The sequence below is a fragment of the Triticum urartu genome, chromosome 2A (genome assembly GCF_056163025.1).
Source record: "Triticum urartu cultivar PI428250 chromosome 2A, HENAU_Tu73, whole genome shotgun sequence".
Classification (NCBI taxonomy): Eukaryota; Viridiplantae; Streptophyta; class Magnoliopsida; order Poales; family Poaceae; genus Triticum; species Triticum urartu.
The window spans coordinates 89,633,330-89,646,015 of NC_141874.1; the positions used below are offsets into that span (position 1 = coordinate 89,633,330).

At 47.4% G+C, this 12,686-nt stretch overlaps 2 protein-coding genes across 2 annotated transcripts; one reads left to right on the top strand and one right to left on the bottom strand.

Annotated features, from left to right (window-relative positions):
• Window positions 1-415: 415 nt before the first annotated feature.
• Window positions 416-4,417, top strand: LOC125535904 (serine carboxypeptidase II-3). The gene is made up of 7 exons (XM_048698975.2): window positions 416-1,034; window positions 1,140-1,402; window positions 1,502-1,759; window positions 1,935-2,053; window positions 3,310-3,402; window positions 3,554-3,659; window positions 3,903-4,417. Exons 1-7 carry the CDS (start codon window positions 506-508, stop codon window positions 4,077-4,079), a joined length of 1,545 nt encoding a protein of 514 aa, XP_048554932.2. The 5' UTR covers window positions 416-505; the 3' UTR covers window positions 4,080-4,417.
• Window positions 4,418-4,915: 498 nt separating this feature from the next.
• Window positions 4,916-7,967, bottom strand: LOC125535905 (S-adenosyl-L-methionine-dependent methyltransferases superfamily protein). The gene is made up of 8 exons (XM_048698976.2): window positions 7,581-7,967; window positions 6,364-6,477; window positions 6,217-6,285; window positions 6,105-6,124; window positions 5,974-6,026; window positions 5,832-5,862; window positions 5,655-5,736; window positions 4,916-5,394 (listed from the first exon to the last, which is right to left on the bottom strand). The coding sequence occupies exons 1-8, from the start codon at window positions 7,834-7,836 to the stop codon at window positions 5,198-5,200; spliced, it is 822 nt and encodes a 273-aa protein (XP_048554933.2). The 5' UTR covers window positions 7,837-7,967; the 3' UTR covers window positions 4,916-5,197.
• Between the last annotated feature and the right edge of the window lie 4,719 nt (window positions 7,968-12,686).

The window sequence follows — 12,686 nt, forward strand, 5'->3', positions numbered from 1 at the left end:
CGGGTGACCAGTAAATTTTAAAAAATTAGTAGAAAAAATTCAAGATTTTTTTTTTTGCATGTAAGATGATTGAGTGTGTGAGATGCATGTCAAATTTCAAATGCTCTGAAATTTGGCATGGACATAACACACCCAGTCATCTTTCTCTACAAAAAAATTTGTAATCTTTTGAATTTATTTAATATTTTTAACTATTTTTTATTCACTCCGGGGCTCATCGGAGCCTGGGAGCCAAAACGCTGCTCTCGCAAGCATGTGCCTAGTGGACGCATGGACGGATCAAATGGACGATCTATCTTGTATCGGATTAGAACCGTGCCACCGGCGGGCTCCTACCCGTCACCATTTGTCCCACGTCCAAATTCAATTGGTAGCCTCCGGCCTCCGGGTTCCCGCCCTATAAATACCAGGCCACAGCGACGCAGACACCCGCCGTCCTCAGTGCGCTCCAGCGTGTTCTAGCTCGCTCCGACGACCGTCCGATCGAGCAGTGCCGGCGCGCGCCATGAAGAGCCCAGTGGTGGCACTCGTGCTGCTGGTGGCGGTGCAATGCCTCGTGCTGGGCCCCGGCACGGCCGCGGCGGCGAAGCCCCGGCGCACGCGGCAGGGCGACTACCTGAACCGGCTGCGCGGGTCGCCGTCCTCCCGCGCGTCCTGGGAGTCGCTGGCGGAGGAGACGACGACGAAGGCGACGGGTAGACCCGCGCCGGCGGCGGCTGCGGCGGAGGCCGGGCGCAAGGAGGCCGACCGCGTGGAGGCGCTGCCCGGGCAGCCGAGCAGCGTGGACTTCGCGCAGTACGCCGGGTACGTGACGGTGGACGCGGCGGCCGGGCGCGCGCTGTTCTACTACCTCGCCGAGGCCGTCGGCGGCAACGGCGACGGGTCGTCGTCCAAGGGCAAGCCGCTCCTCCTGTGGCTCAACGGGGGGCCCGGGTGCTCGTCGCTGGGGTACGGAGCCATGGAGGAGCTCGGCCCGTTCCGCGTCATGAGCGACGGCAAGACGCTCTACCGCAACCCCTACTCCTGGAACCACGGTACGCAGTCACCACGCTCTCGAGTTCACCGCGGCCCCAGCCTGCGAGCCATTGACAGTTACTGACAAGACAAGTGATCGACCGGGCAATCAATATATGGTGCAGCGGCGAACGTGCTGTTCCTGGAGAGCCCGGCGGGGGTGGGGTACTCGTACTCGAACACGACGGCGGACTACGGCCGGAGCGGGGACAACAAGACGGCGGAGGACGCGTACCAGTTCCTGGCCAACTGGCTGGAGCGCTTCCCGGAGTACAAGGGCCGGGAGTTCTACATCACCGGCGAGAGCTACGCCGGGCACTACGTGCCGCAGCTGGCCCACGCCATCCTCCGCCACGCCTCCCCGGCCATCAACCTCAAAGGCATCATGGTAAGACATAATCCGGCCGGCCACACACGTCAACCTCAGTCTTGTCACCCCTGACGACGGTTTGGTTGGGTGGGGCGTGTGGTGTGAAAAACTGGACAGATTGGGAACGCGGTGATCAACGACTGGACGGACAGCAAGGGCATGTACGACTTCTTCTGGACGCACGCGCTCATCTCCGACGAGACGGCCGAGGGCATCGACAAGAACTGCAACTTCACGTCGGGCGCGGCGTCGAACGCGCTCTGCGACGACGCGTCGGACGCGGCCGGCGAGAGCCTCCGGGACATCGACATCTACAACATCTACGCGCCCAACTGCCAGTCGGAGAAGCTCGTCACGCCGCCCATCGCCCCCTCGGTACGTTCTTCCGGCCTTTCCATCCAACACCACACAGCCGGTACAGTGGCAGCACCGTACCACCAGTGCTAAATGCTAACTGATCGATGAGGCTAGTTCGTTACTCGTTAGATCATCATCATAGGGATGTTGATTGGTTAGTGACCAAGTTTGCTTGGGTTGTACGTGTGGGCAGATCGACAACTTCGATCCGTGCACGGACTACTACGTGGACGCGTACCTCAACCGCCCGGACGTGCAGAAGGCGATGCACGCCAACGTCACCCGCCTCGACCACCCCTGGTCGGCCTGCAGGTATGCTATCTACACTACACTACACCACTTTTTTTGTCCTTGACAAATGTAGGTAGTTGCCCAAATTTAGCTAGCAAGATTAATTAAGCTAGTGTTAACAAGAAAGAATAGAAAAAGATGAACATCTTTCATTATCTTGGACGAAAAATATCTTAAGCCGGCCGTCGCTTGCACCAACCAGAGCCTTGCAAGCTGCAATCCCTTAGGCAACGACGGCACAAGTGTGTGTTAGTGATGATCTGGGAGCACAGTGCGGCGCACAATCAAGCTGAGACCGACCGGTCGAGGAAGCCCAATCAGGGGTCGACATGGCACCGCATTATTGGAGTTTCTTTTGTGCGACTCGTCAATCATGCCTCAACTACTAAGTACTAACCGGGTTGCTTTATCTTGCTGCACAACATGGAGGAGGCGGCAATCATATATATGTTGATTCCAGTGAACCCTTGCTCACGCTAGACACACACCACACTAATCAATACCCTTGCACGAAAAGCGTTCATCCACCAGACCAGTTCAGAGTTTAGACCAACACTTCATCCTACCAATATCCTAGGCTACGCAACAAGATCTAGATGATGATCCAGTAACTATATATTGTGTGTGTGCCCCCGGCGTGCATGGACGGTAGGTAGGTAGGTGCATCACAAGAAAGTAGATGCAAACTTGTAAGCAATGTGGTAATTTAATACTAGGATGCAGCAAAGGCTGGCTGGTTGCTCAAACTCACAGCGCATGATCTAGGTGTAGATCAGCGAGACTGCGTCCAGATTCCTGGAGATTGGTGCTTTTGCCGTGAGGCAATTTTCTTCGAGTTAATAATTGACAAATGAGAAGATAGGTCATGCATGCGTGGTACCAGCTCCACCTGAATACTCTAGTTAATATTGCGTGTTCTCGAGGAAAGATGTGCTCATACCATGATACTACCAAGGTCTGATGGTGTTATCACCTGCATCATCTGATTATTTAGTTCTTCTTCCTATATTCATGGCGTCATCCCAGCGCACATGCCGAATTGCAACTACCACCATATGTTCTTGCTTTCTTTAAGTTTGTGCACATGCATTTGCGCAACATGCGGTTGAATTATTAGGGATTCTGTTTTCCTCTTGCTACTTGCCCATGCCGATGACTGGGTGGCCCATGTGCAATCACATCCTTTCAATCTAGATCACATTGACAGATCAAGTTTTTTTCTTCTTCTTCAGACATATGGCGTAATTCGCAAAATATTCCATCTGTTTTGTTTTCAGTGAAGTCTTGACACGCTGGGTCGACAGCGCCAAAACGGTCCTGCCTATTATCCGGGAGCTGATGAAGAACAACATCAGAGTCTGGGTTTACAGGTGTGTATCACGAGCATTTTCAGATCAGTAGTGATCTAAACGATCTTATATTTCTTTACAGAGGGAGTACTACTTAATTAGAGTATGTGATGTGACGTTCCAGAATAGAAGTGAAACGATGCAATGCTGGCCACTGACCTTTTGTTTGCAGTGGAGACACTGACGGGAGAGTGCCCGTCACTTCCAGCAGACTCTCTGTCAACCAGCTCCAGCTCCCTGTGGCGGCAAAATGGAGGCCATGGTTCAGCAGCACCAAGGTGCGCACTTGCACTCTCCTCTTCCCTTCCCTTCCCAAATCTGTTCACTGCAACAACAAGCTAGTAACAAACAAATTGCGGTGAACTTCCATAATTCAGTTGCTAAAGAAGTGCACGGAAATAGTTTGAAACCGATGATAAACTCAGGAGAATCTTAAAACTTGAAGCTGTCACGTAATGATTATTACCTGCTTTTGCTCGGACTCGGTAAATGTAATGATCTGTTTGATCTTGTGAATGCAGGATGCCGGAGAGGTGGGTGGATACATTGTGCAGTACAAGGGCGACCTCAGCTTGGTAACTGTTAGAGGAGCAGGCCATGAGGTCCCCAGCTACCAACCGCGGCGAGCGCTTGTGCTTGTCCAGAATTTCCTTGCAGGCAAAGCTCTCCCTGACTGCAAAGAATGCGAACAAAATTAGTAAAAGCAAAGAAGTTTTTACACTAAAAGATAGTACACCAGCAGCTTCGCAGGTTGTATCATTTGATTCAAGTACACGAAACAAGCAAAATCAAGTAAAATTAGATACAGAAACCCATCATCAACTCATGCGCTCCGCAGACTATGTAACTCAAGGTCAGCAAATGCTTCCATATTAGATAGGAAACTGTATGGTGTATTCTGTTAAGTCTGAAGATCTATGCCAAAATGGCATGTTGCAATACTGGTGCCTCCAAAGGATGCTGCGCCTCCATATGTTGCTATGACTTACCAGGAATGAAATTTATATGTTGGCTCCAAACCAGGGGATGCTGTGAACTCTGTGATCCCAAGCTGCATGGTTTCAGTTGCTGTATCAATTTCATTTAGTACAAGAAACAAGCAAAATCAAGTGAAGTAAGATATAGAAAGCCATTGAAGTATCAAATCTACGCGTTTCGCAGATCATGAAACTGCAGGCCAGCAAAATGATTTTGCATAGAAAGAAAGTATGTATGATTTTTATCAAGTCTGAATAGTGATTGCCAAACTTGCATGCTGAAAAGCTGGGGCCTCCATGTGTTACAATGACTAACCAGGGGAATGAAATTTATATCTTGGTAACAAAGCAATGATACTACAAAATCTGAATATTTGCCTTCCATGTGCTAAGAAGCATAATAAAAGCACTGCAACTTGCAATATGACTAAGCCTCAGATATCTCAAGGCATCAGCAACAAGAATTTTTGCAGAAACTCAGAACATACCACATGAATATACTCCTTGAAGAATTGGTGGTGTTTTTACTTCCACAGAAATAAAATACGATCAATAAATAATGGCAATTTCTTTTCTATTGCACAGAGGATGAAATTGGGATAAATTATGTTCCTCAAATGTGCCAAACAATCATATCCTCCTTCCAGCTCCACATTACAACCAGTGGTAACACAATATAATAACTTGACGATTCTTACAAGATCACTGAAAAAAATGTGTACTCGTGCAAAGGCACAGTTTCTATTTTTGGATGGCCATAATGGTGGCAGCATCACGCTGTTTGATCTTGTAAGGATCACAACAATGCACAAATGTTGTGAGATGAATTATCCTACAGCTCACTCGGAATCTTGCAACTTCAAGTGGCTTAAGGTTGGAGAATCTATCCCTGTTAATTCTTGGCCCTTTTTGCAGACATAAATATAATGAGAGTCAGGATCCTCCAGAACAAAGCCCTCAGGCAATCTACCACTCTCAGTCAGTGGAACAGGGTCAAAGACAGATCTTCTTATGTTTCCCTTGAATCCAGGTCTTGCTGCAATGCATTAAAAAATGATCATACAACAGTTCTGTTTTAATCTTATAAGTAAAGTTCTTATGAACTACACTACTGTGAATTCTATTTTTATGTGGTGTTGACTACACAAGTTAAAGCTCGAATTTACACAAAACGTGGGGCAAACCCTATTCATGAGCAAGCAAGCAGAGATTCTATTTTTATTAAGCAGGGAAAGTTTTCAACATTGCAGACCAAAATTGAACGTATCTGCGAATTGACATAATACTAATACGTACGCAGAATGTACAGTACAATTTTCCAACTGCATACTGGTTGGTTCAAGTGAGGAATTCGCGCTGATGGATCACCATAAGTTATCTAGCAGTTCAGAAACAAAAAATGATCGTTACAATCAGTGGCAGGAAATGACATATTAAGTCTGCACTACGAAGAAACTTATCCAAACTGCGTACCAACATAAAGACCCCCCCTGGTTTAAGTAGCCTACAATCAGAAGATACCACTGATAAGAATGCAGGAATGCTGAACTTAACAATATATTGGTGTACATGAGGTTGTCAGTGATGCTTCAATGGGGGTGAAAGTATTAAGAACCTGTCCACTTCCAGGACCATCTGAGCTGCGCTGAGAGGAGCCTCCACACCACACTGGAAGCAACAAGACCGCGATGTTGAAGTAGTACCAAAATATGGAAAAGACACAATGACAGAATGTTACCTACTTACCATCAAAGAGTCCAAAGTACCTTTAAGAAATGTACAAAAAGAACAAACAGCATTAAGCAAAGTGTTGTCAATAGACTCAATACTTGTTAGAAAGCCACTAAGAAATTCACACCTTTATCAATGGCACAATCAAATGATTCGTCAGAGAATTTACTCATATCTCTAACATCCATTTGCATGTCTACAGCTCATAAGGAAATCAACAGACACTAGATTGCACTTCCCGGACAAAGAGGGAATGTAAAATATTTAAGGATACATTGTAGCTGTGGAAGATCGAAGTACTTCTTCCTCATCATCTCAATTAAAACTGAAGAGATGTCAATGTTTATTATCTCCATGTAGCCATCAGCGGCCATATCCTCTGACATAACTACAAACAGCAGAGCACGGGGAGAAGATTTAAAATTAGCACAGGGAGCGTAATCATCCAGCCTCTTGCAGAAATGTAGGGAAAGGCTGCGTACTATAGACCAAAAGTGGTCGGACCCTTCCCCGGACCCTGCGCAAGCGGGAGCTACGTGCACCGGGCTGCCCTTTACAGGGAGTGTAATCATCGAGCCTACATTTAAAAGCGCATCCTAAACTCTATCCAGATCAGCCCATCGAGGGTGCAAAACCCAACCCCTAGTGTGTGTGCATAAGCATTGAAATATCTGTAACGAAACTATATGACTAATGTAACATAATACGACACAACGTTCATACAAGTAGTGAAAATCAAATGTGCTGCCATGCATTTAACGCGTCGATGCAGCACAGATAGTCCGCACCATAATACTAAAATTCCAGAGCAACTTTGAGTTACTGGGCAACAAGTGGAACCAAGGTTGGTTTTGGTTTGGATTATCATACAGAGCTGTGCTGGTTTCAGAATTCAGATGTGTGGTTCCATAGTCCCTCTGAAAAATTAACTTACACACTGTGCATGCCCCACTGATTTTGTGTGGCATCAACATCACAACGCTATCAATTCACAGGTTGCCTAACTGTAGCACTATAGCACATTATCCCATCCAGAGTACAATTATCAGATTACTGGAAGTGATATATATCAGCCTGTGGAGTGTGGACTGATAGAATGACATTATCTGATTGCCATGTTGTTATATAATAGATACACCTAGCCGAGGAGCTATCCGGAAACTATTGCCGTGACAGCAAATTTCGACCCCAACAGACGCTGACCGTGCTCTGTGCAAGCATCTAATCCAAAAGATCGATCGCTCACTCGCTGGTGTGTGCCAATCACCCCCATTCACGAATCACAATCGAGCACCTATTTGAACCGAACCTGAAAAGGAGGAGAGGAAAAGGAAAGGAAACTTCTACTTCCGGAAACGAGAGACGGACGAATGCGCGAGCACCGCCACGACGAGCACAACCAACACGCTGGCTGCTTCAGTTCGAGCACAGTCTCTACGGAGTTGTGAGGAGGACTGGAGGAGAGCGGAAGAGGGAGGGGGGAGGACGTACGCGCGGAGCCGCAGCCGATCATGAGGAGGCGCGAGGCCGGCGGCACGAAGCGGCGGACGAAGGGGCGCAGCGCGGCGTAGCGCTGGTACCAGTCGTAGGGCGCGCCGCCCTCCTCCACGTAGCGCGCGTCCCAGTACCCCGCCTCCCCGTAGCTGAACACCGTGCCGCCGCCAACGCCGCCGCCGCTCCCGGTGCCCCCATCCTCCTCCCCCTCCTCCGCCCCGCGAGGCGACAGCGGCGGCGACGACGACGACATCGCCCGGGGACGGAGCGAGGCGCGGGCGGGCGAGCGGGCGAGTCGAGGGAGGCGGGGGTGGATAGAGAGAAGGGAGAGCGTATTAGGTGAGCTGGGCTTGGGGGAGTGGGAGGAGCATCGGCATCGGTACCGGTGTGCCCGAGCTTGGGACCAGCCGCCACCACTCCACACGTCGCCGTCGTCGCCAGCCGATGCGCATTTTCTTTTCCCCAATTGCCTCTCGAATTTTCTCCGTTTCCTTCTCATTTTGCCGACTTTTCCGATGCAATAATGCTAAACATACAAAAAGTTACACGCAATTACACGCTGACTAGAATTTTTTCCATCTACTAACCAATCATAAACTTGCCCCCCCCCCCCTCCTATTTTCAGGGGGTGTAACTCATTTGTACGTGTAGCATTACTCTTTCCGATGGCCTCGTTTTCGGCGGCTGTTGCCGCGATTTTGTGGCTCGAATTTTCTCCCGCATTTGCTTCAGATGGGTCGCGTTGGTTAAATCGGTGATGTTCGGCCGTGTTAATGTTTGCTCGGCAGCGACTGCGCGTCGTTTTTCTTCTGTAATAAAATATATATTATTGCTGTTTTTACACGTATGAAGTATTTATACCACTCATATTCAAGATTTGGATGATGATGGTGAGACTTGGAGTAAGCATTAGCGAACCCGATGCAATTGAGACGCATGGTGTCGGCGGTGGTGGCGAGGCTCGGGTCTCGATGAAATCAACGCCCAGTGATCGTTGGGCGTGTGGATGATGTCGAGGAGATGCGTCGGTTGTCGTGGATGGCAATGGTGGTAGCGGCTGGTTTGAATGGGTGGTTGAGCTCGTCGGAAACGTGTCGGCGATCTCACGGCAGTGATGGAGTTGGAGGTGGTGCACTGGTGCGGCGTGTGGCCCGGCGACACTCTTGTGGTAGAGTAGGAATTTCGAGAGAGGGGAGGCCGGAGTATTTAAAGAACATGCCAACAAAATCTGTCCTGACAATTTTTTTTTAAGGAACATGTAGGGTTACAATTTACATTAGTACTAGCATATAGAGAGGACTTGATTGAAAACAAAGCATTCTCTTTTTAACACTTAGTTGCCTCATTTGTAGAAGTCAAAGTCTGTTTCAGGCTTATTGACGTTCGTTCGGTAACCCTTCTCGAAGTCCTTTGGGAGGATAACATATCGATTCTTGCGGATAGCATGCATGCCAGCTTCCTGGCAAATGGCAGCGATATCAGCAGAGATAGTTAGAAGGAAAAAAAAACAAGTAAAAATGTGAGAGTGAGAGAGAATCCCCCCTCCCCCCGCATCAGGCATCAAGAAAGGTGTCGAGTAATAATATTACCTGAAACAGATGATGCACAGAGCTCGCACTTGGCAGCAAGGTCATGTGTGTAGGGATAGGGCAGAGATGTGACGGGTGCAAGAGAACGCTTGCGGCGGCAGAATCGGCTCAAACAACCGCCGCAAGGTTTTGTGTGATTTCGGACGTTGGATTACCCCTCAATCACGCGTGGACTTAGTTCACACCGTGTTTCCTATACGACGCTCAGTGTGTTGTTTTGTCGACCTTCCGCATAGAGCCGAAGCAAGCGAGCACCGAACTAGGCCGACACATTTAAGCGCGAGCGGGCAAGCGGTGAATCCGACTCCTGACTAGTGTTGGTAACCTTCTAGAAGGTTCTTGAAACTGTTTTAGCCTTTTCTTTTTCTCCTTTTTTAGTTTAATTTTTCCTTATTTTCAAGTTTCTTTTTCTTTTTACAAAAAATGCTCATAAATTTCATAAACGTTCTTATTTCAAAATTTGTCCATAAATTCAAACAATGTTACTGTTTTCAAAATTTGTGTGAGCTTTTTCAAAAAATGTTTGCGTTTTAAAAAAATCAGAATTTTAAAAATTGTCCCTTTTCAAAACGATTTTAGAAAAAATTACAATGCAAAAAATATTCTGGAATTTTAAAAATAATGTTCATATTTGAAAACAAATGTTCATACCTTCAAAAAATGTTAGCTTTAAAAACTGTTCAGATATTAACATTTTATTCAAAACTTAATTGTTCTAATTTTTCATTTTTTGCATTTGTCAAAAACTATTCAGAATTTTAAGAAATATTTATAAAAAATAGATATTTTGCTACAATTAGTTCTTAAATGTTCGCACTGCCTATTTGTCACTAACCCTCACCGTGTCCGTGAGGCGCAGTGCAAACACCTGCAGTGAGGCGCTTAGTGAGGCACGTGGTGGGCCGACTCACTTTGGTCGTTTTATTCAGTTTCGTCGGTGCTACTGCTACACAAGGCTCGGGTGGTTTTTTTTCTTCTCAAACCCGTCTAAAAACTGCTGCTATTTTTTTAAATGTTCAATAATTTTAGAAAACATAATTTAGAAAATTTTACAAAATTTAAAAATATTCATGAAACTATAAAAATATTCATGTAATTCTAAAAAACTTTGCGAATGTTCAAAACAAAATCAAATTTCAAAAGTCTAGGGGTTCAAAAAGTATTCCTTAATTTGGAAAATATCCAAAGATTTAAAAAGTGTTCACAAATTTTAAAAAGGAAAAAAAGAATGAAAAATGAAAAAAAGGGAAACCGGTAAAACCAACAAAACAAACACAAAAATCAGTCCAATGACGGTTCTACAACCTTCCCCAAACAGGTGGGAAAATGACAACGAAACGACGGCAATGTGCATGCCCAGGCAGCATGTCGAGCACGCTCCTAGACCTGCTAGCACTAGTAGAAAACAGGGCTTTGGTTCGGGCCTGGCCAGCCCATTAGTCCCGGTTCTTCACGAATCGGGACCCATGGGGGCATTAGTCTCGGTTCATGAGCCCAGGGGGCTGGCCGGGGCCTCGTGGGTATTGGTCCCGGTTCGTCTGGATCCATTTGTACCGGTTCTAGGCATGAACCGGGACCAATGGGCCGTGCTCCTCGGCCACAACCATTGGTACCGGTTTGTGCCTAGAACCGGGACAGAAGGGGGGGGGGCATTAGTACCGGTTCGTGCCTAGAACCGGGACAGAAGGGGGGGGCATTAGTACCGGTTCGTACGACGAACCGAGACAAATAAGTTGCCTATATATACCCTTCGCCGCGGCAGAGCACTCCACAGTGCTCTGTTTTTTCTGGCCGGCGAGGGGAGGGCATTTGGGTGCTCTAGCTCACCTCCTATGCACATGAGGTGTTCGATGAAATGCCCGAGCGACACTAGTTAAGCTTTCTCCTCTCGAAGCTCGACCTCGGAGCTCCATTTTTCCCGAGATTTGTCTAGATTTAGCGGTCCGTCACGCCCCGTCCCCGTTTTCACCGCCGTCGATCGCCCGCGTCGATCTCATCGCCGGCACCATCATGGTGAGCCTCTTGTTCTTATTTTCTTTCTGATTTTCTTACTTTAGATAGATACTTGTCTGATTTTCTTACTTTTGACACACATAATTATATATAATGCACGCAGATGAACCAGCAATGGATGTACGGTGACAGACACACCTCCGAGTACATTAAGGACGTGCATGAATTTCTCGAAGTGGCTGAGGCAAACAAGCAAAATGGTTTTATGTGTTGTCCATGCCCTAAATGTGGGAATACGATGTCTTACTCTAACCGGAAAATCCTGCACACCCACCTGCTTTACAAGGGTATCATGCCACACTATAATGTTTGGACGAGGCACGGAGAAATAGGGGTTATGCTGGAAGACGACGAAGAAGAAGAGGACGATGACAACTATGTGCCCCCTGAATACGGTGATGCTGCAACGGGGGGAGCTGCTGAAGATCAAGAGGAACCAGATGATGTGCCCGATGATGCTGCAACGGGGAAGCTGTTGAAGATTAATAGGAACCAGACGATGTGCCCAATGATGATGATCTCCATCGGGTCATTGTCGATGCAAGGACGCAATGTGAAAGTTAAAAGGAGAAGCTGAAGTTCGATCGCATGTTAGAGGATCACAAAAAAGGGTTGTACCCCAATTACGAAGATGGCAACACAAAGCTCGGTACCGTACTGGAATTGCTGCAGTGGAAGGCAGAGAATGATGTGCCTGACAAAGGATTTGAGAAGCTACTGAAAATATTGAAGAAGAAGCTTCCAAAGGATAACGAATTGCCCGACAGTACGTACGCGGCAAAGAAGGTCGTATGCCCTCTAGGATTGGAGGTGAAGAAGATACATGCATGCCCTAATGACTGCATCCTCTACCGCGATGCGTACAAGGATTTGAACGCATGCCCGGTATACGGTGCATTGCAGTATAAGATCAGACGAGATGACCCTGGTGATGTTCATGGCGAGCCCCGCAGGAAGAGGGTTCCTGCGAAGGTGATGTGGTATGCTCCTATAATACCACGGTTGAAACGACTGTTCAGAAACAAAGAGCATGCCAAGTTGATGCGATGGCACAGTGAGGACCGTAAGAAAGACGGGAAGTTGTGAGCACCCGCTGATGGGTCGTAGTGGAGAAAAATCGAGAGAAAGTATTTGGCTGAGTTTGCAGGTGACCCAAGGAACGTATGGTTTGCTTTAAGCGCGGATGGCATTAATCCTTTCGGGGAGCAGAGCAGCAATCACAACACCTGGCCCGTGACTCTATGTATGTATAACCTTCCTCCTTGGATGTGCATGAAGCGGAAGTTCATTATGATGCCAATTCTCATCCAAGGCCCTAAGCAACCCGACAACGACATTGATGTGTACCTAAGGCCATTAGTTGAAGAACTTTTATAGTTGTGGAATGAAAACGGTGTACGTGCGTGGGATGAGCACAGACAGGAGGAATTTAATCTGCATGCGTTGCTGTTTGTAACCATCAACGATTGGCCCACTCTCACTAACCTTTCAGGACAGACAA